The sequence below is a fragment of the Perognathus longimembris genome, chromosome 8, assembly GCF_023159225.1.
Source record: "Perognathus longimembris pacificus isolate PPM17 chromosome 8, ASM2315922v1, whole genome shotgun sequence".
In the NCBI taxonomy this organism is placed as follows: Eukaryota; Metazoa; Chordata; class Mammalia; order Rodentia; family Heteromyidae; genus Perognathus; species Perognathus longimembris.
The window spans coordinates 61,190,018-61,217,734 of NC_063168.1; the positions used below are offsets into that span (position 1 = coordinate 61,190,018).

At 46.1% G+C, this 27,717-nt stretch overlaps 1 protein-coding gene across 3 annotated transcripts in view; it reads right to left on the reverse strand.

Moving 5' to 3' along the window:
* Positions 1 to 4,608: 4,608 nt before the first annotated feature.
* Positions 4,609 to 27,717, reverse strand: part of Mapre3 (microtubule associated protein RP/EB family member 3) — a 47,688-nt gene continuing 24,579 nt past the window's right edge. The window contains exons 1-7 of one of the 3 annotated variants that reach the window (XM_048353277.1): positions 20,198 to 20,375; positions 9,254 to 9,381; positions 8,562 to 8,707; positions 7,829 to 8,030; positions 6,452 to 6,606; positions 6,174 to 6,326; positions 4,609 to 5,507 (exon numbers count right to left, since the gene is read on the reverse strand). In XM_048353277.1, coding sequence (XP_048209234.1) covers positions 5,439 to 5,507; positions 6,174 to 6,326; positions 6,452 to 6,606; positions 7,829 to 8,030; positions 8,562 to 8,707; positions 9,254 to 9,374 — 846 coding nt within the window. In that variant the 5' untranslated portion in view covers positions 9,375 to 9,381; positions 20,198 to 20,375 and the 3' untranslated portion in view covers positions 4,609 to 5,438. Of the gene's footprint in view, positions 5,508 to 6,173; positions 6,327 to 6,451; positions 6,607 to 7,828; positions 8,031 to 8,561; positions 8,708 to 9,253; positions 9,382 to 20,197; positions 20,376 to 27,717 lie in introns of those variants that run through there. The other 2 variants (XM_048353276.1, XM_048353278.1) reach the window with 2 other exon arrangements.

Sequence of the window (27,717 nt, forward strand, 5' to 3'; positions counted from 1 at the left end):
GCCGCATTCCCTGAGGGACTTGAGACAGATGGCTGGCTGAGACAAGCCCCAACCCCTACGGAGCCAGGAGGGGAGCCGGCCAGCTTGCAGCAATGTTTGACCCAGAACTTGCTGTACCCGTTCTCATCGCTGGCTGATTCGGAAATAGAGCCGTTTCTATTTTTCTTGCTTTTCCAATGTTGCTAAAAGGATGGGCTGGAAATAGTTCTCACCTGGGAAGTGTTTGAAGCTTCTTAAATGCTTCTTTCTTTCTAGAAGGATGCTAGCTAGCAACGTAGCTAATAATGAAACTTTAGGTTGACTGGGCAATAAAAATCTACTGTGAAAGAACCCAAAAGCATATGGGTTGAAGGGAACAGGCAGATGTTGGGAGGGCCTGAAGTGAAGAGGCACAAAACACTGACCAGAGTGTCTCTGATGATAGGCCAAGCAAAGTCTGGGATAGCCAGATCCAGTTTTCCTTCCCAGGCAGTGGGAAGGAACAGGTGCTGGCATATGTGTCCATCTCCAGTTGCAGATGTGACAGGGACGTGGTCAGTCCCAGGCTGTGGAGACCCTGCAGCCAGATAGATGCCCACATCCCTGCTCAAATGCCCTCATCCCTGGAGTGCCCCCGTGGGGCTGTGAGCCCTCAGAACCTTAAAGTCCCCGTCACTCTAGGGGAGGACGAGGGAATGTGCAACTGAAATGATTTTTCACAGTTAAATACTATTTTGTCTACTTGATGAAATTCATACCTGCCCCTGGAATACTATAGTAAGACCTAGAACAGAGTACAAATTCTTAGTGAACACACAGCTAAGGGACTAATGAAGCCCTCAGAGAGAAAGTTAGGGAAGGTTTTCTGAAGGAGACAACAGTTGAATTGGATTCTGAGGAAAGGGAGGATTTTCACTGTTTGGGGATTAGGGTGGGAGGAGAGAACATTTGAATTCTGTGGGTGTATTTATTTAAGCAAAGCCCCAGAAGTGGGAGACTAGAAGTGGTGTAGTATGATCGTGCTAAATGAGGTTTTGGAGGTGATGAAGTTGGAAATCTGAACTTCATTCTCCAGGCCCTGGGAAGCTACTGGGAAGGTGTCATGGACCACTCAATTTTGGAAATGAGCAAAAATTGGAAGAATGAGTTAGGCAGGGGATAAGCAGGTAGGAGGTGACCATAACATGCTTCCTTCAATCCTTCATCCATGACTGACTTTGCCTCAGAGAACTGAGATGGAATGATTTTTGGGTCAAGGAATGTAATCAATTCATTTCTCAGATCAGTGGTTTAGCTCTACTAAGAGGACAAGAATAATGTCCCCTCTTTTTTTGATCTCCGCTGTGTCATATGTATGATCACAGAAGAGATCCTGTTTGGGGAAGAAAAACAGAAATAGCTTTCCATAGAGGCAAAGGACAGGCAGCTCCCCAACTGAGATATGCATAATGGATAAGGGACTTTGTTTTTTAGTCCTTACTGGAATAATCTGGTAAGTTATTTGTTGTAACTTGGCCTGTAGGGGATAAGAGAAATTAGAAGTGACTTCATGTCCATAAGCTTTGGGTATTTGAAGAATCAGACACTGGCTAGAGAGGCAATCCTGAGTAAGTACCCACATGATATTTGGGGACCCAGAAGATGTTGGCTTAAGAGGTCAGGTGGATGTCCAGTGTAAGAACACAAAGAAGGGTAAGATCACTTGATCTTTGTATGAATTTCCTATTGCTTATGTAACAAATAATCACAGGCTAATGGCTTAGAACAAAACAAACTTATCTTAGAGTTCTGAACAAGAGGAGTCTGACTCACATCTTGATGGCCAGAATAGAATCAAGGTATCTGTGGGGTTGTGATACTTTCTGGAGGCTCTAGGGGCCAATGTATTCCCCTGGTTTCCTTAGCTTTGTAGGGCTACTTACATTCCCCAGCTCATGGTTCCTTCCTATCTATCCAGCAACAGCAGGTTGACTCTTACATCATATCAGTCTGACTTATACCTTCTTCTCTTTTGGATTCTTGTACTTTCTCTCCTTTCCCTCACCCCCACGGATAATCCAGTACATTCTTCTCAAGGCCCATGGAGTAGTAGTCTACATTTCCTTTTACCATGTAACTTCACATACTCACAGGACTATGTATAATTTTTTTGTGCTGTGAGTATGTGAAGTTACTCAGGGCCTAGGTGCTTTCCCTTAGCTTTTTTTCCCCCTTAGCTTTTTTGCCTAAGGCTAGCACTCTACCACTTGAGCTGCAGCTTCATTTCCAGACTTTGGTGGTTAATTGGAGATAAGAACTTCACAGACTTGCCTGCCCAGGGTTGGCTTCAAACTGTGATCCTCAGATCTTCCTGAGCATCTATAATTACAGGCATGAGCCACTAGCACCTAGGTGACCTGGACATCTTTCAGGAGAGGCATTGTGCTGCCTTACCATACTCACTTTATGATCAATGATCTGGGCCTGAAGTTGAACATTGGATAATGCAGAAAATGACTCCTTTAACCTCGTATAGACTACATGCAATAGTGGAGGGGAAAACTTTTAGGTTTTTTTTGTTGTTTTTTGCCAGTCCTGGGCCTTGGACTCAGGGCCTGAGCACTGTCCCTGGCTTCTTTTTGCTCAAGGCTAGCACTCTACCACTTGAGCCACAGCGCCACTTCTGGCCGTTTTCTATATATGTGGTGCTTGGGAATCGAACCCAGGGCTTCATGTATACGAGGCAAGCACTCTTGCCACTAGGCCATATTCCCAGCCCAGGGGAAAACTTTTAATATTAAGCAAGGGAATTAAAAGTCATCAAAGCTGGGTGCTGGTGGATCATGCCTGTAATCCTAGCTACTCAGGAGGCTGAGACCTGAGGATTGTAGTTCAGTCAGTCCAGGCAGGAAAGTCTATGAGACTCTTATTTCCAACTATCTGCTAGAAAACAGGAAGTGGCACGGTGGCTCAACGTGGTAGAGCACTAGCCTTGAGCAAAAAGAGCTCAGGGACAGTGCCTAAGCCCAGAGTTCAGGTCCCACAACCGACAAAAAAAAAAAAAAAAAAAGAAAAGATAAATGTAGACAAGGAACTTGGAGGAGTAAAAGAGGATAAGGTCAGAAGTGGCTGTGTCAGGGTTGGTGGGAATGAAAAGGAGGTTAAATTAGGGATGAACAGACATAAATTGCTTATTTGACTTGAGTCACCGGAATAGAGTCATTGCCTGAGGGCTGATCTAGGTGACACCATGTGCTTACATTCACTTCAATACACTTTGCACCACGAGGCTTCCAGGATCTTGGCTGTTATAATCCTTTGCCTAGGCATGTAACAGGTACTTCGAAGCTGCTTTTGCTTAAAAGCACTGATTCCTCATTTGAGCCTGCAGATGTGACCCTTCAGAGGGCTACAAGAAACAGAAGAAAAAGCTTGTCCTCCCTGTCTCCATTCTGATATGTGTCCTTGTGTTGAGCCATTCCCTCTGTAGTCACCTTGAAACCCAGGAAGGTCAGGACTGTTAGATAATACCTCATGCATGTCAACAGTCCATGCTGACCCCCGCCTGGCAACCATGACTTGCAATCAGGCCCTACCTGATTATCCTGAAATGACAAACCAGACCACACCTCTGACTATCTGTAATGAGTTCAGCTTAATATTTGTGCATTCCTCTCACCCCGCCTCAATTCTTACTTACTATAGCTCATGTCTGTGCCCTAAGCTGGGCTGACATTCTTACTTCGCATCTTCCTGAGGTATGCCCCTCTTGTCTTTCATCACTACTTATCTCATTATATTTGGTGCACTGGGGCTAGGGGCTGGATATAGCATGTGGAATACTTGGAGTTTGGGCCTGTGGCCTAGGATTGCAGGAAACACTGGAAATGTGGTCTGTGTGGATGAGGCCGTTTTTCTGATTCACTCTTCCCATTGGAACTTGTTCTACGGATACAAATACTTGGGGGATGAGGTGTAGCTCAGTGGTAGAATGCTTACCTAGTGTACACAAGGCCAAGTGAGAGAGGAGAGGGAGATATATATATATATATATATATATATATATATATATATATATATATAAAGAGACAAAGAGAAAGAGAGAGAGAGACAGAGACACAGAGAGAGAACAGCACTCAGGCCCTGAGTTCAAGCCCTATGACAGACAAAAAAAAAACAACACAAAAAACCAAGAAACAAAGAGAGAAAGAGAGATGGATTATGTCCTTCTGGGCCTCAGTGCTCATGGCTGCTCATTCTCTGAACCCACCTAGTTCTGCCACGTGAGCACTCGTCCCCAGCTGCAATGCTATTGTGACAATGGGAGAGCTCATCATACAGTCCAACTGGCCCAAAGGAGAACGGACTAAGCAATTTTCCAGCAGGCACCCCACAGCCCACAGCCCCTTTCTAGGCTGCCATTGATCCCGCCGCAGCTCTTGACTTGTTCCTTCTCAGGACATGGGCTCCCTTGCCTGCCCTTAGACTCCTGTCCCCAGGGTTGAGTTAGGCCCATGAACCATAGTGCCATTGGTGGCTTCTGATGGGAGCAAGGCTGGCCTGTATAGCAATCCCCTCTGGAGACAGGAGAGGAGAGGAGTGACCAGCCCTGGCTCCCAGCTGTGGTTCAGTCAAGGGAGACATACCATGGACTTTTACCACACAAGTTTATTTAAATAAAAGTGGACACATATGTAGGCTGGTGCCTGAGGGGCAGGGGTTTGAGGTGGGTGATGGGGGCAGACGGACAGTGGGGGGCCAGGCAGGGTCTGTGTGGTGTGAACCAGGCTTCAGGAGGGAGTAGCTGGGGCCTTGGGGGCAGTGCTGGGGCTTTGGTGCTGGGGCAGGGGTCTCAGGCGGGCGAGCCTAGTGCCAGGAGGCCATTTCTGTCCCTTGCATGCTCCCCTCCCTCTCTCTGACCCCTATGCCCACAGCACCGCCTCCTCAGCCCCTCTCCCTCTCCTGACACCAGCCCTCCCATCAACTAGTAGGAAGTCAAAAAATAAAATAAATAAAGGATTGGTGAGTCCTGCCCTGGCCTTGGCCCTGGGGAAGGGGAGCCAAGCCAGGCACGCTGCCCCAGCCCTGCTGTCAGCCCTGGAAAAGAACAGGTAAAGTGCAAGGACAATCCAGTAAGTAAAAATATACCAATGACTTTGTCAAATATACAGCTGCTGGCTGTCGGGTGGCAGCAGCACCCTGGGAAGTGTTGGCCGACACAGCATAGAGACAACGGAAATAAATAGGGGCGGGGAATGGGCAAGGGTCCTGTTCCCCCGGGGCCAGTGCCACTTGGAGGACCTGAATGGGCCTCTGCTTGCTCACCTGCCCCAAACCTCCCCAGCCCTGCTTGCCCGGCTCCCCCCTGCTGGGGCACTGACACAAAGCACCCACAGGCCAACTGGCTGGAAGGAAGGGGTTATAATGTGGGGGTGGCGTGGGGAGGGGATGCACGGGGGTGCCGTGCAGTCAAGCCGCCCTCAGTACTCGTCCTGGTCTTCCTGTTGCTGTTCTTCAATCTCATCATCCTCAGGGGGTGCAAATCCCTCCTGGACGGGGGAAGGAGAAAAGTAGCTGAGATCTCCCGGGGGGGGGGGGGGCTTGGAAAACTGAGTTGAACATTCTCTTATACTGGGGAAATTTCTTTTCTGAATTCTCTCCTGTGATGCCAGGCACTGGTGGCTCACACCTGTAATCCTAGCTACTCAGGAGGCTGAGATCTGAGGGCTGTGGTTCAAAGCAGAGCTGTGGCTCAAGTGGCAGAGCACTAGCCTTGAGTACAAAAGCTAAGGGAACAGTGCCAGGCCCTGAGTTCAAGCCCCAGGACTAGCACACTCACACACAAAAAATAAATAAAATAGGGACTGAGAATATGGCCTAATGGCAAGAGTGCTCGCCTCATTTACATGAAGCCCTGGGTTCCATTCCTCAGCACCACATATATAGAAAACGGCCAGAAGTGGCGCTGTGGCTCAAGTGGCAGAGTGCTAGCCTTGAGCAAAAAGAAGCCAGGGACAGTGCTCAGGCCCTGAGTTCACCCAGGACTGGAAAAAAACAAAAACAAAAAAACCTCCTGGAGAAAGCTGTATGGGACCCTGCACTGTGGCTTCATCAGCTGGCAATGTTCTCTGGTCCAACTCTCCAGTTGTAGTCCAGGGCCAGAGTGTGGGAGAACCCAGCAGGCTTGGGGTGGTGGGAGGGGAGGGGAGGCTCACCTCAGTGGCATAGAGAATGCCAATGATGCCCGAGATAACAGGGCTGTTTTCACTTTCATGTTCTTGGCAGATGAGCTCGATGTCACGAAGTTTGCTGAAGTAGAAGTCACGTTCCTTCTCCAGCCCATCCACTGTCAGCTTTAAGTCCAGGAGCTGCTCAGGCAGAAGGCAGTGCTCAATCCAGATGTCCCGGCCTCACTCCTCTCATCCCTGCCCACTCCCCAGGGCCTGGCCTTTATGCCAGGGAGATCTCAGCTGTGTTTAACCAACCCACTCACCTGCTGGTTGAGTTCAAGAATCTGGGCATCCGTCTCATGGCCGCCATTCCGGGCTGATGGGGGATTCTTCCGGAGGATACAGGGTGGGGCCACGTTGCTCAGTCGGCCAGAGGTCTGCATGTTCTTGGGCCCTGTGGGGGACGTTCTCTGTGGAACTGCCCAGAGGAGAAGAGTCAGGTGAAGCCATGTGGTAGGAGTCAGCCTGGTGTGAGGACTGTGGGGGGAGGGGACAGGCCCATGCGGTAGGCAGGCACTCCCCGTGGGGAAGGTCATCTACATCTAGGCCTCAAGCCTCAGCCACATACAACACTATAGCAACTGGGCAGCCTTTGGCAAGCCTGGGAGCACGGGGGCCACTGGAAAGTAAAGGAAGGGCGAGGGGCTGGGGAGCAGGCAAGCTGACCTTGGACAGGGACACTGGGATGGTGAATTTGGTCAAGTGGGGTTTGGGAGGCTCTCTTAAATGGATGGCTAGAACCCGAGGGAAAGGAGCTAGCCCAAGGTCTTCCCTAACAGAGAAGCCTCAGCCCAAGGCCACCCTCCCTGTGAAACCCGGCCAGCCCCTCCTGGGTGCCTGTCCTAGGAGGGGCGCTGTTGCCCTCTACTGGGCTACATGGGTATCTGAGCAGGGGTGGCCACCTTGGAGACCCAGCTCCTCTCAGCACAGCCCACATGCTGTGGCTACTTGCTTTCAACCGCTGCACTTGCCTAGACAGCGCATCTGCTTCTAATGCAAAGCAAGCAGTCGGGGGAACAGGCCCAGGCGGGACAGCAGCACAAAGAGAGGAGGCAGCTCTGCTATGACGGGTCAGATGCGGCGAGCTGGGGCTGCTTCTCTTCTCTTTCCTTCCCCAGCCTTGTTATCCAAAGCCCTACCACTTTTCCCCACGCCCTCTAGCACTCCAACAAAGAAACTCATCTCTTGAGGACTTTGGGCTATGGGACTTTGGGATGGGGCAGATAGGATCAAGCTTAGTAAACTCCTGCCCGTGGGTGTCCAGTGGGCGGGGGTGAGAAAGGACTGCTGTGTTGGTACCAAGTCCTTGGCCTGATGGGCATGGATGAAGCAGCATGCCTGCTTGCTGCCCCAGGATCTTAGGCAGACAAGTCAGCTCACCCTATAAAACAAAGTGCCTTGGCCTCTTACGTCAGCTGCCACCATGGGTGCAGGGGGCTCTCAGCGCGATTTTTGAAGCCCTCTCACCCCCTCCTGGGACTCCCTCATCTAAGTGGGCAGCAGGCGACGTCATCTGAACTCCGTGATAACAGTCTCCTCCAGGCTGGCAGGGCCGGGCCGGTGGCCCAAGGGGCACTCCTGGCTAGAAAGCTCTGCCGGCCCGGCCCCCCAAACTCCCTCCCCCGGCTCGGGCACATTACCTGCTGTGCCAATGAGTTTCTTGGATTTGTTGAAGATCTGATCACCTGGGTTAGGAGGTGGCGCTACGTCCTGGCCCTGCCGTGCCAGCAGAGGGTTGTAATCCTTCCCATCATAGTTTGCGTCAAAGAATTTCTTAAACCACTGAATAAACTCAAAATTATCTTGGAATTTTCCTTTCACTAATTTCTCTACAGGAATGATCTGAAATAGACCACATAAGCAGAACATTTTAAGCACCTGCTGCGTGGGGCTGACTTCCTCTGTGAGCAGGCCTTGCTCTCAGGAAAGCCAGCCCCAAGGCTGTCCGTGTCTTCCACCCCCACCCCCAGGGCACCACAAGCAGATAGGTAGGCCGGCAGGGCTGAAGAGGGGCCAGAGGCATCCCTTTCCTATAGGACGAACTTTGTAGGGAGGTAGCACACAGTCCTGGGAAAATCAAGGCAAGGGTGAGCAAAGAGACTTTTCTTGAACCCTATGGAGAGATACAACAGGAGCAGAATATACAGAGCTCGAGATCTGAGGTAGGGAAAGGAGAAAGGGAAAGGAAAGTCATCATGGCGTGATGTCAAGTGCTGGAGTGTGTTCCACTGTGCCTTCAAACTGTGGAGAGTCAGGGGTAGAGAGATGTATGTTGAAATGACCCAAGCAGCCCTTGTCACCCTGGCTGGTAGGCCATCTTCTTCCCCAGGGGCACACAGCTCCTCAGAGACCTCTGGGGGAACAGACACCTACTTTGTCAACACCCATCTTCTTGAAAGCTGCTTGCAGCACCTTGAAGTTGTGGATGTATTCATGTTCTAGTTTGGCTTGGAACTTGACCTTCCTCAAATGCACACAGCCAGGGAAGAGCATGTCCATGAACTGGCAGTAGGCTGCCCCTGTGGAGAAGCATGATGGAGGCTGTCTTCCACTCCCTTGATCCTCTGCTGCCTTTCCTAACAATCCTAGGCCCCTCTTTCCCCTGTCTGTCCTGAGGCTGGGGCTAATACTCCTCCAGTTTAGACAGATTCTCCCCAGTTTTCCAGGAATAAATGCAATTGTTACTGTTTATTTATTTACTTATTCTTGGGTGGTGCTGGGGATTGAATCCAGGGCCTTGCTAAGCAGGTATCCTGGCCCACAATGACTACTTATTGTTGGATGTCATATATCATCATCATCATTAAAACATTATATGTATGTGAAGCCTATTGGCCACTTAGCGAGATAGGTGATAGTATCTCACCAGGTAGACAGGAATCTGAGACCTAGAGAGCTGTAGTAACTTGCCCAAGGCTGCTGCAGCAAAAGAGCTGGGTGAGTAAGTAGGGCGGGCCTCCAGCTCTCTTCATGCTAATCATAAGCTACATGCCCTGCTGTGCTGTTCTGCCTACTCACCCTTCCCTTCCCCTCCAGCAGCGCCTCTCCCAATCCCAGCCTCCTACCTGAACAGAGCTGTTCTATCTTGGTATAGTTGAGGTGCAGGGAGTCATTGACCCACGCGAGCATATCATGGCGACTCAGATTTTCACTGGTCACAGATGTGGAGTACACATTGACGGCCATACCCCAGCTGCAAAGAGAGGAGAGGTGAGGTCAGAGAGGGCCCGGAGAGGAGCCAGTGATGAACTCTTGACCATCCTGCTTCAGCCTTCCAAGTGCTGGGATTACAAGCAGGCACCACCATGCCCCAACTACATTTCCACTGTTTAAACATTTAACTCGTGCTTACTGTATACCAGGCATGTGTGAGGAGCAGGTGATACAAAGGTAACCAGTATGGTCTCTGACATTAAGGAGTTCAGACAGGCAAATCCACTCAGTAGGGAAGACAGGCAATAAAGAAGCACATAAAAATTCAAGGATGGCACAAATAAGGGTGTGAGCTCTTCAGTTTGGCAGGGTCAGTGAAGGCATTAGCTTAGCAAGAATAGGAATTTTCCAGTCATATCAAGGGATGGGGTAGAAGGGCACTGCAGGCCCAAGGACTAGCAAGAACAAAAGCATGGCTTATTACAAGAACTCTGAGTTGTTGTGTAGGCCTAAGCAGCAGGTTTCCATTTTGGGGTACGTGTGATGAAGTTGGCAGGCACACATCTGGGAGGGCTTTATTTACCAGGAAGAGGAGTCTGGAATTTCTATTTAGTCAATGGGAAGCCATGGAGGATTTCAGGCAGATAGTAACCTAACCAGATTTGTGTACTGGGAAACCAACGAACACTGTGCCTCTCTTCTGACTTTAGATTCCCTATTCCTGTGGCCTGTTGGCCTCCTGGCTGACCCAAAGGCACCTAAATTTCATTTGTCCAGAACCTTCTCATAAAACATGGTTCAGCTTTTGTATTTAGTTTTGCATTGGATACCACAACAGCCCCTAAGTGAGTTAAAAAACTGTGGCATCATCTGCACCCCTGTGCGCCTCAACCCTCCCTCCTCAGTATGCAAGGCTTTTCATTTACTTGGCCTCCTAGATACTTCTTTTTGGTAGCCAGAGCCACCAGAAGCCTTTCTACAGCCCTTTTGGCCTGCAGTCCCTCCCTCCCCAATCTATCCCTACACTGCTGTGGTCAGAATCTATCTAACAGCAGGTCTGGCCACTTGTGCTCTAGCTTCAAGCCAGCAGTCATAAACAAGGCATCTGTGACCGAATTTGCCTAACAGGCTTGAGCTGTTTAGCACTCACAGGGTTGGAAACATTTCCAATCTGGTGTCCAAAATTTTAAAGTTTGGAAACGACACATAAATCCCTTTGGGGTTTCTGGCGTCTTTTGGGGCCTATGTTCCTGTAGTCAACCAACAGTTGGCACTGAGCAGAGATGCTCCCCTCTGACTGGCAGGCATAGGTGCTGCCCTCCCCACCCACCAACTCACACAGAAGCCTGCTGTTAGCTGCTGCTTGCCACTGTTAGAGAGGAGGGAGTGACTTTGATGACTACTAGATCTTCACCAGAAATGGAGAAACCAGACAGCAAAGGGACTGTATATTCCAAGAATTGTGAGAGCTCTTGCTTCTAGAGTGAATAATACCTTCCCAAGTTTAATCTGCAGTGTTTTTGTGAAAACATACACCACACACTTTCTGGTTTCCTATAAGCAGCTGTCACCCCCGCCCCCAGTCCTGGGGCTTGAACTCAGGGCCTGGATGCTGTTCCTGAGCTTTTGTGCACACGGCTAGTGTTCTACCACTTGAGACACAGTTCCATTTCCAGCTTTTGGGTGTTTAATTGGAGATGTGAGTATTATGGATTTTCTTGCCTGGGCTGAGTTTGAATCTTCAGATCTAGCCTCCTGAGCAGCTATGATTACAGGCATAAGCTACCAGCTCTTGGCAGCAGCTGGCTCTTAATGCCCCCTCCCAACACATATCCAACTGTAAGCAGAGCCCATACCTCCAGCCTTATCTCTCACTTTTTCTTCCAATTAGGGGCTAGAGATCCCCATTGGCCCTCTATCTGGAAAGTTGCTCCTACTCTAAGTTGACTCATTCACTGCTTTAGAGATTCACAAAAAACCACTGGACCAACAGCACTGGTATTATATGGGCATCAACTTATTAGAAATTTTTATTCTTGCATCCACTGCAGACTTGCTGAATCAGGATCTACCTTTGACCAAGACGCCCACAGGGTCTGTACCCAAGGCAGGGGTGGACTGCACTGATTTAGAAAGGGCACTCAGATCACCATGAGCACTTGGGTCCCCTCATGCCTCTATCCTGAATTTTTTTTCAGTACTAGGGTTTTGCAATGGCTAGGCAAGTGCTTTACCTGAGCCATGTTTAAAGCCTTTAAATGAACTTTTTCATAAAATAAAAACTGTGAGAGGTTTAAAACCCTTCACTTTTGTCAGTGGCTCATACCTATAATCCTAACTACTCAGGAGACTGAGACTTGAGGATCTTTGTTTGATCTTTATTTGACAAATCAAGAGACTCCTTCCTCCAATTAACCAGCAAAAAGTGGAGAAGTGGAGCTGTGGCTCAAGCGGTAGAGCACCAGCCTCGAGACACTGGATTGGCAAAAAAGAACAACAACAAAGAAAAACCAAGAGTGCCAGCCTTTAGCAAAACAAACAGACACCCTTGAAAAGATTTTTAGTCCTGCCTCTATTTAAAAAATAAGCCCTGTCCTTTACTGCCTGGGATCCCAGGCAGGGATCAAAAGCCAAGAAAAACAAAAATGATTATCTTGGGAGCTTCTGAAGACTCAGGACCTGGCAGCTTCAGAGATTTTCCAGGGTGATTTTGAGCCTCCTCTTGAACAGTGGCTTTGGGCCTGCTGTCCTGCATTCCAGCCCCTGCACTGAGCCCCGGCCTTGTTTCTTTGCCTGCCTCCCATGTCAGGAAGGGCCTGGGTTCCCAGGCCATCATAGGCAAGGTGTTCAGTGAAGTTGGCATCACTCATGGTTGGAAGACATCTCACACTTTCTTCTCTTAGTATCTTCTGTCACCCTCCAGCCTGGGTCTCTCACCCCTATCCCGTAGGACTTAGCTCCAGTATCCTCTCCAGGGGAATTCCCCTGAACCCTGTATAGACTCACGTCCCACCTCTGTTGCTCTATCACCCTGAGCACAGATTCCCCTGAAGTCATCTTTGACCAATTTTTAGTGAACAGCAACTGCCTGACCATGTTGGCGGAAGGGAAGGGCAGAGACTGGGGCTAAAAGGGTTGTTTCTGAACTCCCAGGGGAGTCGTCTAAGGTACTAGCAAGGAAAGTGGACTGGGTAGGTCTTTTTGGCGTTGTTGGTTTTTTTTCTTCAGTACTGGGGATTGAATTTAGGACTTCATACTTGCCAGGCAAGGACTCTACTACTGGATCCACATTCCAAATCTTTTGCTTTTAGTTTGTTTTTTAGATAGAGTCTTTCACTGAGTAGCTGGGATTACAGGTGAATACTACCACACCTAATCCCCCTCTTCCTCTTGGTACCTCTTGGGTACCAAGAAAAATCTCTACTTTCCCTAGAATTTAAAATACAACTGAAGACCTTGCTGTTAGAAGTCATCAAGAACTACATGACAGCTTTAAAATGCTCAGGTCTTTTCAGCTTGCCCAGACACTCCCAATTCTGTCGGTGCCTGATGATGACAGGGCATTTTCTATACCTCTCATCTTGCCTGGGACAGGGTAAGTGCTAACACTGATGGTAAAAGGAACCTGAAAAAACAAAAACGGTTGCTTTTGGAGCCCAGTAATTAAGCATGCTGCCACTCCCATGGAGCTTTTGGATGAGTGGACAGCCAATACTAGAACCCACATTCAGACTGATTTCTGCCTTGGCTGGGCACATCTTTTCTGAGGATGACTCAGCCAAAGGTATCCAGGGGTGTCGGCAAGCCTGGGCTCCAGGAAGAAATCAGCCTTCCTCTGGCCTTATCCCTCCCCAAGCTGAGGAAGGCAAGGAACACTTTGAATTTTCCTCTTGAGTTTTGGGCCTATGGCCAGCAGGTGGCACCCAGGTTCTGAGCAAAGATTCCTTTAGCTGCCTCCCCCAGCCCCATATCAGGTTCAGTTTAGAAAACAGAGTCCCTAACTTGGATCTAGCCTCCAAAGAGGAAGCCAGTGTCCGTGAAAATCTGGTCTCAGGGACAGACTTGGAGTGCCAGTCCTTTCAGAGCTGGACCCACACTAGTTGCCTGAGCAGGGAGTCTGCTTGACAGAACTGAACGAAACCAGCTCCCTTTCCCCTAATGGCCTTTGAATTGGATGAGTAGGCCTGGACACAAAGCTGACCAGGTGCTGGGACGGAAGTACATAAAGTATCTGCCCACGCATCTGGTTCTCAGTGGACCGTTTGCCTCAGTAACAGCAGAGACAGTCCAAGAAAAGTGATAATACACCTGTACAAGAGCTCTTAATCTCTGTGAGAAAATGGAAGGTAACAGCCAGAGAGGGCAGCTCTGTCTCAAAGGTGGCAGTAGCAGGGACTTCTAGCTCCATCCCTGTCTTTCCACCACCATCTTTGAGACATGACTACTGTGTGCAGAAAGAGCTTCCTGAATGAGTTACAGTGTATCACCCCTCAGGTGGGACTGTGCTACTCCAGATAGATCAGATAGAGACTTAAGCCACTCTGGGAGACTTTTACCCCTAATTAGCCAGCAAAAAGCTGAATGATAGCTTGAGGCCCTAAGTTCAAGCCCTGATAGGTGCTCCCACATACACACACAAAGTTTAGGACATTTAATCTGGTGACTTGGCTTAGTCACGTCTTGTGCCAGGACCCTAGGATCTTGGCACATTCACAGCTCTTGTTGAGAGATGAGCTACGGGTCATTTGCACACTGAAGCCTTGAAAAAAGTTCCTCAAGCCCAAATCTTGATATCCAAAGGCCAGAAGAAGTTCCAGAGACCAATGGCCTTTCCCAGATACCCCAGGCTGCACTTACCTTAGGAACTTCTATTCTGGGTTAGTGAGTCTGAATACCTCTGAAATCTCACACGCTGATACTTAACAATATTACCAGCCTACATCTAATTTTGCCTTTCTGTTTTGAAGTCTTCAGTGGAAATCTATCTTCTATAGATATGTACTGAAACTAATTCAGGAGCCTCAATCTTTCCTAATTCTCAGAACTCTACCACTTGAGCCATCCCTCTATTTCTGTGTGTGTGTGTGTGTGTGTGTGTGTGTGTGTGTGTGTGTGTGTGTGTGTGTCCTGGGGCTTGAATTCAGGGGCTAGGTTCTGTCCCTTCTTTTGCTCTACCATACCACTTCCTGCTTTTTTTCTGAGTAGTTTATTGGAGATAGAGATTTTTCTGCCTGAGCTAGCTTCAAACCACGATTCCCAAATTTCGGCCTCCTGAGTAGCCAGGATTACAGGTGTGAGCCACCGGTACCTGGTACACTTTCAGCTGTTTTTTGTGTTTTTTTTTGTTGTTTTTTTTGGTCAGGCTTGAACTCAGGGCCTGGGTGCTGTCCCTGAGCTTTTTTGCTCAAGGCTAGTGCTCTATCACTTTGAGCCATAGTCCTACTTCCAGTTTTCTGGTGGTTAACAGGAGATAAGAGTTTCATAGACTTTCTTACCCAAGCTGGCTTTGAACTGCAATCCTCAGACTTCAGCCTTCTAAATAGCCAGGATTACAGGCATGAGCTACCAGCTACTGACACTTTCAGCACTTTTTATTTTTGTTGGTCATGGGGCTTTAACTCAGGGCCTGGGTGCAGTCCCTGAGCTCTTTTGCTCAAGGCTAGCGTATTCTACTGCTTTGAGCTCTAGCTCTACTTCTGGTTGAGCTTTTTGTTTTGTTTTGTTGAGTGGTTAATTGGAGATGAGGTTCAAGGGAACTTTTCTGACATGGCTGGCTTTGAATCTCTATCCTCAGATCACAGCTCCCTGAGTAGCTAGGATTATAGGTGTGAGCTACTGGCACCTAGCTACTTTCAGCTTTTTGATGGTTAATTGGAGATGAGTGTCTTGGATTTGTCTCCCCAGGGTGGCTTTGAACCACTATTCTCATATCTCAAAGTCCTGAATAGTTAGAATTATAGGCATAAGCCACTGGTATGTGGCTTCAGTGATCTTTTTACCCTGTGTTCAGTCCTGTTATGATGGTCTCTAGAAAATTCCTTGCAGATCTCATCTCTGCCCAGGATGCCTATGAAAGACACACATTTTCCATTCCTATAGATAGTGACTGGTATGCAATCAGCTAGCTCCAAAGTCTATGCTTTGAGAATCCCGAGTGCAAATTCTAGTCCTGCCATGTCCTGTTTGATTTTAGGACTTGGATTCCACATCTAAATAATGGGGACAGTGACAGCTCTCACCTCATATACATGTTTTAAAAACCAAGCAAACTACATATACAAAGCCCTGAGCACAGAGCCTGGTACCCAGGGTTTGCCACGTGTTATCAGCATTACTATCCAACAGTGAGAACCCAAAGGCACCTATTTGAGGCTCCTAGCACACAGCCAGTTTTGGGATTCTGAGACCATAGAAAGGCCAGTTCAGAAGGAAGACAGTCTGTAGAAATGCATTTTTCTCTGCCCCTGGGTATAGGGACAGCCACCTGGGTTTTCTGAAGTGAGGCATCTAACCACCAGCCCTCCCCAGCTGCAGATTTCCCATATGTCTCCTTTATAGATGCCATCATACCTGCCAGGAAAACTGGGACAGATGCTGTGGGACCAGAGGAGAGTGAACTCTGTGGAGTCTGCCAAAATGTTTCTGCTCCCAGTGTGGAGCTATGCCCATCTTCACTGGGCTACCCCTGCCTGCCCAGGCCCAGGAGGGCTGAAGTCACCTGTTTGGAAACTCTGCAAAATCGCTACCCCTTTCCCCTTTGGCTCACACATCCAGGCTGTCCTGGAAATGTGTGGAGGCAATACATACAGGCAGGGATGGAGAGTTCTGAGGGCCTGGAAGAGCCCTGGTAGCGGGTCACAAAGCCCTGGCCACTCAGCCAATCACCTTCTTCTAATGGCCAACCAAGGACTTGACTCATAGAGAGGCTTAAGGCTGAAGCAGTCAAAGTAGAGAGAAGCCCGAGGGTAGTTCCAGGGTTGTCTGGGACAATATGTACCCACTGCAGCAGATCCAGCATGGACAATTGTAGGGTTAGGTAGAGCTTCTCCAGGGTTCTGTTCTTATAATGCGTTCAAGTTATATTGCTCCTCCCAAGATCCTGAGCCTTATTGCATTCCCAGACACCGTGTCCTGGTATATTCTGCTAAATACTATCTGACTCTTTACAGAGTTCCCTTTGGCCTGGGTAATACAGCCACACCCCTGTAGTCACTGTTCAGAAGAGCTATCCTTGGGACAGTCCTGGGTAGATTGTTCTAGCTGACCATAACTCAAAGGCTAAAGGAAAATCTAGGCCCATAATGAAGAGAACTACTTCTCATTGCTAAAAATTAATCCCTTTTAGCAGACCTACCCAGGTGACTAATAAATAGGTCCTAGTAAACCTGAAAGCTTTTCTTGTTTTCCTATAGGCTGCTTCTTTCCTCTTCCTGTGTTTAGTAAACCAGTCTTCTAGTGATTTTTGTCCAATGTTATAGTTCCCTGACTGTTTTCTTCAGATTGTATGCTTCCTTTTAGTATTCTTCAGAATACAGGTTTAGTGTTCATGAATTACTTTAACTTTTGTTTGTAATGGATGGTTTTAGATTGCTGTCAATTGTGAATGGTAGTGTCTCTAGACAAACCAATTTAGGATGGCAGTTGTTGACCTTTAGGGCTTGAATTATACCTTCTAGCCTCTCCTTGCACTCAGAGTTTGTGTGGAGAGATATGTAGTAATTCTGATCTTCCCATCGTAATATAATTTCTTCTTTGATTTTGCTACATTTAAAATTAATTCTTAGCCGGGCACTGGTGGCTCACGCCTGTAATCCTAGCTACTCAGGAGGCTGAGATCTGAGGACCGAGGTTCAAAGTCAGCCCGGCCAGGAAAGTCTATGAGACTCTTATCTCTAATTAACCACCAGAGGTGGAGCTGTGGCTTAAGTGGTAGAGTGCTTATGTTGAGCTGAAGAGCTCAAGGACAGTGCCCAGGCCCAGAGTTCAAGTCCCATGACTGACAAAAATTAAAAATAAATTAATTCCTTAAGTCCCGATTTTCACTATGATGTATCTAGAAATATTTCTTCTTGGATCCTGACTTCTAGGAGTGTTTTATGGCTCTCCTAGGTTAATGAGATTCTCTCGAAAGTTTGGGATGTTTTCTGTTATAATTTTGTTTTCAGTGACTTTAGTTTTGAATTCCTCATCTATCCCGACTATTTGTAGATTTGATTGTTTGGCTGAACCTGCCAATTCTTGGATTTCCCTAGCTCTGTTCTGAGTGTTTTATCCATGCCTTTGATTTTTTTTTTTGGTTCTAATTCCTCTGTTGTATCCTCAACTCCTGATACCCTATTTCCTATTCTTCTCAGTCTATTGCCTAAGCTTTCAAGTGTGATTTGTAATAGGGAAATTGAGATTTTCATGCTTCCAAGCTCTTTGTTGAGATCAGTTCTCAGGGTATTTCATCTTTTAATGAAGTGTAGAGTGTTTCTTTCTCTCCATGTCTTTTTGGGTGACCTGTATACTCCTGGTCATTTCTTCCTTGTATTCTTCTCTTTGTTTTTGGGCATGCCCTGTTATTTCATAGGCTAATTCTATCATCATTGCTTTAATCATCCTTTTCTCCTCTATTTCTTCTTCACTCTCACAAGGGTCCTTCCCTGGATTGTTGTTGGTTTTTTAATTTGGTTTGTTGTCTTGATTGTTCATGAATTTTGTAATTTTTCATTGTGATTTATGCATGTGGGTTCAGGGACTGATGAGGTCATTCAGTGGTGGTGAGGTGTGATTCACTGGATGGATCTCTGTTGGACTTTGCACTTGGCAGCTTTCAGCTCAGGAGGTAGAAACAGTATAATGGGTCCTGGCCAGTTGTTAGGACTCAGTGGTGGGGTAGACGGTCTGGTGTCTAGGCCTAGGTTTAGGCCCATTGCAGGTTCCCATGATGTGGTGTGGTGCCTGCACAGCAGTCTAGTGTCCTGCCAGGACCTGTGTCTGGAGTAGGCGGATCTCCACTAGTGGTAGTGGGGAGGTCATCCTGGTCTAAGTCCTGGACTAGCATTTATTTCCAAGGGACAGGAAGTGCTTGGACCTTGTTTGAGTCCTAGAGGAGGCAGATTCTCACTCTGCATTATGGGGACATCGTCCTTGATTCCTGGACTGGCATCAACTTTCTGCATGGTAGGGAGTTGCATTCAGTCTCTGCATCAGGTATGAGCCCAGGAGGGGGAAGCCTCCTACTGGGTGTTGCAGAGAAATTGTCCCTACCTAAGTCCTGGCCTAGCATCTACTTTTCAGGAGGGAGCTGCATTCCAGTCTCTGGACCAGGCTCCCACTGGGCAGTGCTGAGGAAATGGTTCCCTCTGACTTTTAGCAGGTCAGGTTTTTTTTTTTCCGTCATCAGCCATGGCTGCAGAAAATGCCCACTTCCAACTTTTTGCTGGTAATTGGAAATGAGTTTTCTTCCAGGGCTGGCTTTGTACCACAATCCTCAGATCTCAACCTCCTGAGTAGGATTACTGCCATGAGCCACTGATGGGTTATATTTCTTTTGAAATTGCTGCATGGTTGCCTTAACCAACTGGAAGTGTCTGCTGACCACTGACACACATACTAAATAGTCTGTGGGGTACTCTAAAGCCATAGGGCTATTTTAAGGCCTGGGTGTCTTATCTTTAAGGAGCCTTTGTTTGATTGAAAAGATTAAACATCTCCCATAAAATAAGGAATCATAAAACCAGAAGTATTTGACAGGGCACACACCTTTGGCTTTCACAGTAGTATGTAAAGAAGGACTGGGAGCTCAGCAGGTAGGGGGCTTATCAGGGTATCTGGCACCTACCTTAGGCTTGCAAAGATGTCAGGATGTCAGTGGTAAAGAGAAAATGCACAATTGGGGACATGGGGAACATGTTTACTATTACTGTTATTTGAAAAAGTGAATATGAGACCTGTGACTAAGTCTTAGAGGAATGTTAGGGCACATGATCAAAGGAGAGAAGATGGAGAGAGGTGGGTGAGGTCCAGGCAGCCAAGGGAAGGGCCAGGATCCATAGGAGGACATTTGCCTTGTTAATGATGCTACCAGACCTTAGATGGAGAAATGGGCATTGGATTGTGCAATAAGGGCATATTGAAATGCCAAGTTATTTTGTTGGAGTGTGGGGACAGACGCTAGACCTGTAGACAATTAGGGAGTCCTAGATCATTTGCTCCTAAGGGTGCTGAGAAATCAGGAGTGTCATCAGGCCATGTGCCTGCTGCAAAGTTTCAGTGGTTTCCTGCACGGCAGTAAGCATGTTGATTCCTTTAGTTAAAATTTGAAGAGACAGACTAAAATACATGCTTGAGCTCTTCAGCTTTACATCCCCCATTCACTTTGAGTCCACTGCCTACCCACCCTAAGTAAGTTCTACTTCTTTTTTTATCTATGCAAGGAAGCTCAGGGGTACAATCTTATGATCTCCCTCAGCTGCTTAAACCACTACATCAAATGTGAAAAGAAGAAACAGGGAAAATGATAATTTAATAAAGTCTTAGCTAGGGCTGGGAATATGGCCTAGTGGTACAGTGCTTGCCTTGTATACATGAAGCCCTGGGTTTGATTCCTCAGCACCACAAGTGGCGCTGTGGCTCAAGTGGTAGAGTGCTAGCCTTGAGCAAAAAGAAGCCAGGGACAGTGCTCATGTCCTGAGTTCAAGCTCCAGGACTGGCAAAACAAACAAAGTCTTAGCTAAGCTGAGTATTTGGAAAATGCTGTCTTAAATATTCACTTGTTCTGTTTAGCTATAGCTAATCAGAGTTTCTTCTGACCTTTAGTTTTATAGAAATTTGTTGTATTAGGACAAGTAGGAGTAAACAAAATTGATTACCAAGGACTGTGCAGAGGCTCTGATCCATTTAGTCACTCACCCATCACCATTTATGGATTAGGTACGCCTCTCCCACAATGCTGACTTCCAGGCACTGTGGCAGGTTTGGGGTCCACAGGAGAGAATGAGACCCATCCTGGCCCTGCAGGAACCCAAGAACAGTGGGAACTGTTCAACTGAACAACTGAACAAAATTACCAAAGGGACACATACAATGATCCACTCCCAGGTACTGCTGGAACCATGCTTCTGCTTGGGTCAAGGAAGACCTCACAGAAGAGGCAGAGTTTGAATTGAGGCCCAAGGGTTAGAGAAACATCTATGAGGAGGAGGGGAGGTCTGCAACAGTTCACCCAGAACACCTGTTGTGGGAAGGAGGCATTGCAAGAAAGGTAGACAAAGGCTTATCACTTTGAGTTCCCTAGACCTGGGCCAAGGACTACTGGACTGCTTTTATCCTAGGAAGAAATCCACCAAAGGATTGATTCTCATGTGTATAGTATATTTATAATAATATAAAATATTGGTCAAAATACTATAGGAAAAATAACAACCTAATTTCCAAATCAAAGTTATAATAAGTAAAATTATAGCACTTATAAACAGCATGCAGTAAATAACTTTCAAAAGGCTCTATTTTATTGTTTTGGTGGTGCTGGGGTTTGCCTCAAGGCCTCGTGCTTGCCATGCAGGGAATCTAGTGCTTGAGCCACACCTCTAGCATGCATCCTTCTAAAGTTTTTCTAACTTTTATTTATTTTTTTATTTTTTTATTTTTATTTTTTGGCCAGTCCTGGGCTTTGGACTCAGGGCCTGAGCACTGTCCCTGGCTTCTTCCCGCTCAAGGCTAGCACTCTGCCACTTGAGCCACAGCGCCGCTTCTGGCCGTTTTCTGTATATGTGGTGCTGGGGAATCGAACCTAGGGCCTCGTGTATCCGAGGCAGGCACTCTTGCCACTAGGCTATATCCCCAGCCCCTAACTTTTATTTTTTGTTATTATTACGTAGTTATGGGAAGAGGTGATCATTCCATAAGTCAGGTTATAAATACAATGCTTCTTGGTCAGTGTCACCCCTTCCTTTATTCTCCCCCAGTGAACTTTTAATTTTGAAATAATTTTAGACTCACAGTTCAAACAGAAGAGAATTCCCATGTATTGTTTCCTAGCTTCCCTCATAACATGCAAAGATTATTAAAATCAGGAAATTGACAATGGCATCTTATTAAAGTACAGACCTTACTTGTTTTTCATCACTTTCTATGAAGTTATCACAAGTTATCACCACTCCACCAGGAAGCCAAACTGTTCTCTAGCCTCAAATTCCCTCAAAACCAGGTGTTAGTGGCTCAATCTGAGGATTGAGGAGATTTAAAGCCAGCCTAGGGAGACAACTCTACAAGACTCTTATTTTCAATTAACAAAAAGCCAGGAATTGAGGTGTTTTTCAAGTGGTAAAGCATCAACCTCAAGCCAGAAAAACCTTAGTTACAGTGAGGTCCTGATACCAGCACCAAACAAACAAAACACCCAAAACAACAACGACAACAAAGCCTCCCTTTCAACTACCTCTGGCAACCACAGATCTGTTCTTCATCATTATAATTTTCTCATTTTATGAATGTTGTATAAATAGAACCATAAAATAACCTTTTGTGTTTGGATTTTTCCCTCCTAGCCCAATGCTTTGACTTTCAGCTGAATTATTGCAGGGATTAATAGTTGATGTTTTTCACTACTGAGTAGTATTCCAATTAATGGTAGGTAGCTGGAAGTACCAGTTTATGCATTCACTCACTGAAGGACTTCAAGCTTGTTTCCAGTTTTTGGTGATTACAATAAACCTCGTGGAAGCTTTCCCAGGTTCCTCTTGCTTTGTTCACAGGATCAGGCCCTGGGATAGATCACTCTAAACCTTTCTGTCTTCTGAGACCTGCAAACCTGCTTGGGGTATAAAGAACACAGATAAAACCACTACTTGGCTGGGTGCTGGTGGCCCACACCTGTAATTCTAGCTACTTGGGAGGCTGAAATCTGAAGATTGTAGTTTGAAGCCATCCCAGGTTGGAAAGTCTATGAGGCTCTTTTCTCCAATAAACTGCCCAGAAAAGCCAGAAGTTTAATAGATATCTAGAAATCCTGATGAATTCTCAGCATTCACAGCTTCTACTGAGGCTCTAGGATGCAGGGATAAGTCTGTACTGACCTATATCCATGACATTTACCTTTTTCAAAGTGAGTCCTTGATAGTTTATATAATTTATTATGTAATGTAAATTATCCTGCAATGTTAGAAAACATCCTTTTATAAAGGTTTTGAAGATTTCACCTGAGATGAAATCTGAAAGCAGAATAATGTTGCCATACTCCAGCTATGCTGAAATGCAATTTGAGATAGAAAAGGTAGAAGTTTGGTAACAATGGAGAAAGCCCACATTCCCAGGAAGCAAAGACAAAGCTAGATATTATCTAGGATATTCCTCCCTTATGTTTTTGTCTAAAAGACTGGGGTGAGATAAAACAAAGTTAAGAAAGGGAAAATGACTTAGGTAAGTAGAGAAAATCAAGAATTCAAAGGCAAATGTTAATTGTGTTGCCAAAATAAATAGCCTTGTGATGAATTTCCTAAGAAATATATTGGCACACATTTAGCCACATGGACAGGCAGTGCCATGCATGAAAATGTGATGGAAAAGACTCCCAAAGGCCCCGCTTCAGCTCTGCATCTCGTGATCTTCCATGCTCTGGGGAATGGTGGCCTTCCTAGTCTTGAGGTTCACACCATAAAAAAATGTGCTTTTGGGCATCACTATGGGTATGGCTCAGAGGCACAGAGATTCTCTGTCACACTTCATGGAAAATAGGTATAAATAGTCAACACAGGAAGCACGCTCACCTTTGCTAGCAACCTAAAAACATCTGTCACCAGACTGTCATGAAGGTAAAAGCTCACCCAAGGTACACTCACACTGAACCTAACACTGATCAATTCAGATTAGTGATGGTTATAGACCATGAGGTGTAGGTGTGTGTGTGTGTGTGTATTAATCTTAGGGCTTGAACTCAGGGGCTGGGTGCTGGGTCTCTGAGCTTTTTTATTCAAGACTAATGTTCTACCACTTAAGTGGTATAACTTCATATCTGCCTTTATGGTGGTTAATTGGAGATATGAGTCTCATGGACTTTTTTGCCCTGGCTGGCTTCAAACCATGATCCTCAAATCTTAGATCCCTAAATAGCTAAGATTACAGGTTGAGCCACTGGTGCTCAGCTTAGGCCATGGATTCTTAATACAATCTTGACTGTTGGAATTTTGGAAAGTCTTTGCTGTGTCAGGAATAACATGATTTGGTAAGGAGGAGAGAGGACTATGATTGTTGAAGTGTACAGAATTGACTTTGTGGAGATTATGTTGGGGAAGGAGGGATTTTGGTAGAGTCCTTCACTGTGAACTGAGAGTTTGGTAGTAGGTGACAGAACAAGTTGCCATGTTGTGGCTTCAGCTGGATTCACAACAGATGCCTCATAGATATTAGTTTCTTTTCCTTACTCTTCTCTAGTGGTGGTATTAATGGACAAAGAAGCATAAAACCACATCCCCAGGAAAGAGCTCAAAGAATCCAGAGTCCTTCCAGGTACTCTGGGGGTGACTTATGTAAAGGTCCACTAAACTAGAATCCTTGTCATTTTCCTCCTGGCATCAGACTTCTAGAGTGCCTACGTGCCCACATTCAGCCTAGATCACCACTCACTCCTCTGCTCACATAGATTTCATGAATATTTTAGCACCTGTGCATGCAGAGATGATCTGGCCAGAGACTTCAGTCCAGGGAGTCTTCCTCGGGCCCATGGCTGAATCCTCATTTGATGAGGAGCATGCATAGTGACTAACTGCTCACATCACACAGTGGTGATGCTCAGGGATAATTTACTCTTATTACTACTTCCCCAGGAAATTACAACATGTCACAATATCAATTGAATGTGATTGATTGTCCCCAGAAGCTACTGATATTGTCTTCTCAGCTTTTTCTCTGTTACAGATTGTGTCCAGTATTTCCATCCCTCCACCACCCCCCCCCCACCCCAACGCCTTTGCACATTAGCAGCAGGTTCAAGTTTTTCCTCTATCCTCTTAGCTATCCTCTTAGGTCTTGTTATACTCTCAACTCTCGTTTATTAAACTCAAGGCCTCATACTTTTGAGGCAGGTGCTCTACCACCTGAGCCACCTTTAGTTTACAGACTCAGTCTTGAATAAGACATTTCTCTAAGGTCCTTTAGGGGAGAGTGGAATCCAGTTTGAAGACTTAAGCATCACATAAATAGTTAAGATCAGGGGAGACAGTGGCAAAGCCAAGGAAGGACAGGAGAGAGCCCCCTCTGACTATGTTTCATAGTGGGGGCCAGCAAAGTATAAGCTATAGCTCTATTTGCCTTTTTTTTTTTGTCGGTCCTGGGGCTTGAACTCGGCCTGGGCACTGTCCCTGAGCTCTTCAGCTCAACACTAGCCCTCTATCACTTGAGCCACAGTGCCATTTCTGGTTTTCTAGTGGTTAGTTGGGGATAAGAGTCTCAAGGGCTTTCCTGCCCCTGGCTTTGAACTGTGATCCTCAGAACTCAGCCTCCTGAGTAGCTAGGATTACAGGCATGAGCCACTGGTGCCCAGCTTCCATTTGCTTTTTTAGTAAAATATTTTATTGGAAAAACATCCATACCCATTAGTTTACATACTGTCTACAACTGCTGTCATATGAGCAGCACTCTCCCACTGCCAATAATGTGGTTAGAACTTGGTCTTGTGCTCACTTGGCTTGCTTGCTTTCTAGGTTTGCTTGTGCATAGCTGGTGCTATATCACTTGGACCACACCTCCAGCAAGGATTTTTTTTTTAATTGGAGATAGACTCTTGAGGACTTTTTTTTTTTTTTTTTTTTTTTTTTTTGGCCAGTCCTGGGCCTTGGACTCAGGGCCTGAGCACTGTCCCTGGCTTCTTCCCGCTCAAGGCTAGCACTCTGCCACTTGAGCCACAGCGCCACTTCTGGACGTTTTCAAACGTATATGTGGTGCTGGGGAATCGAACCTAGGGCCTCGTGTATCCGAGGCAGGCACTCTTGCCACTAGGCTATATCCCCAGCCCCTCTTGAGGACTTTTGAGCCTAAGCTAGCTTCAAACTGTGATCTTCCAGATTGTAGTAGCTAAGATTACAGGCACAAACCACTGTTACCCAGCTCAGAATGGAGTATGTACTAAGACCATCTTGCTTGGAAAGGTAAAATATGTATTAACTGATCCTAACAGAATGATTACTGTTCCCTGTTAACAAGAATCTCCTGTTAATCTACATAATCCACCTAACAGGAGAAATAATGTGGTTTGGAGATATTGCAGATGAGTAATATGGTCTTCCTAGAAGTTATCAGGCATTGCTGATTTAAAATGTATCTCTGTAGAATAAGCTACAGACTTGGAGACCTATCATATAGTGTGCTGTAGGATCTGGTTGTTGTGGCAACTTTAAACAGAAGTAGTAGTTATTGTGGAAACTAGAAAAAGTAGTTGAAGAGTAAAACTATGTTACTACAATTTTGATTATATCTAGGAATGGTGTCCTTTTTAACTAGGATTTGTATTCTGGTTACCAGGACAACGTCTCATCCAGTTGACAGAGGAGAATTAATTAAGCATGACTGACCATGATGTGGATAACACATGATTTCCTAACATCTTCCAGCTCTATTTGTCCGGATTTCATGCTCACAAAACAAGCTCTGCTTACTCTTCCTATTTTCAAGGCACTATGATGTTGGGAAGAAGTATATTGCTTGCTACATTAAATTGGTCTTTTGATACAAATATGTCTGCAAACAGAAATGTAAGTAAATTTTCTCAGGGCTCAGTGACCTTATGAAAAGCTGATCATTAAGTTGTTATATTTAAAGACCTGAGAGGCTGTGATCCTGTACTGCAACAGTTTCCTTAAAATATGGCACACAACAGTCAAGAGCATCACTGAATGTCTTCCAAATGTGCAGATATAAATGTTTGCTGAAATGTTGGACAGCTCCTACCTGTGAAGATTAGGGCTCAACTCCTGGGGTATCCTGGAAGCAATCCCTAACTCAGACAAGCACAATTCTCCAGATGTCCATTATGTGCCCTGGGTTACCTGCCAGAAGACATGAACTTTTGGCCTATCCAGTGGTCATGACCATGCTGGGTCTACAGTGGTAAGATAAAGGATCAGAACCACAATGTTCAATTAATAAAGTCGAGAAGGGGATACAGAGGCTCCCCAGGTAGCCTTCAACCTGGCAGTCGAGCAATGCAGTGAGCCATATCGTGCACCAAGAATTTGGTCACCACCTAGTGGCCAGAACTGTAAGGCAGGTACTACATTTCCTTTTGATCACCAAGCACTTTTCCCCACGAGGAAGCTTTCCTATCCTTGAGAGCAACTTCTGTGTCTTAGAGAGGGACTTAGGCATATGACCAGGGAAAATGGTGTATTTTGGCAGAGGAATCTGTAACTTTTACACTGAAAAGCTTGAAGTCACTAAAAAAATGCCAAAAAAGAAAAAAAAGTGTAGCAAATCAGTTTCTGGTTTTGTTCATAATGCCCTAATGTGATACCTTGTTAAGCATCCCAGTTAGAATATGCCTAGTCATTTCAGAGCCATGCGATCCTAATGACTGAATTAAAGCTAACTCCTCCAGCCAAGTGAAGAAACATAAAATTAGTACAAAAGTACAACATGGGGGGCTGGGAATATGGCCTAGTGGCAAGAGTGCTTGCCTCCTATTTATGAAGCCCTAGGTTCGATTCCTCAGCACCACATGTATAGAAAATGGCCAGAAGTGGTGCTGTGGCTCAAGTGGTAGAGTGCTAGGCTTGAGCAAAAAGAAGACAGGGACAGTGCTCAGGCCCTGAGTTCAAGCCCAGGACTGGAGAAAAAAAAAGTACAACATGTATAGCAAGAAATAACACAGAACCCTGTATTTCTCAGGAGAGAAGCAACACAATATGCAGAATCAACCTTCCATGCAGAGAAGAGGTATTTAAGTCATCTTCATACTTCTGGCCCACAAAGTGTCCTAACAAGGACACAGATGTGAAAGACACAATCGTTATCTGATTCTAGTTTACTAGACTTACAATAGTTCCATGATTATATCAGAGATTATTGCAATTGTATTAGCTGAGGAGGCTGAGAGCTGAGGATCCCAGTTCAAATCCATCCTGGGCAGTAAAGGCTATGAGACTCTTATCTGCAATTAACCAGAAAAAAAAATCTGGAAGCAGGCGTGGCTCAATTAGTAGAGCACTAGCCTTGAGCAAAAAAGCCAAGTAAGAGCACAAGTCCCTGAGTTTAAGCCCCAGGACCAGTACACACCAAACCAAAAAAAAAATATTATAAGACCAGGGGTAGGAATAGGGGAGTGTCTCCTAATTTTGTCTCTTTAATTCCAAAGCATAGTGAAAGTAGATGCTTATTATTTGCTGTTTGCTGGACTGCTCTT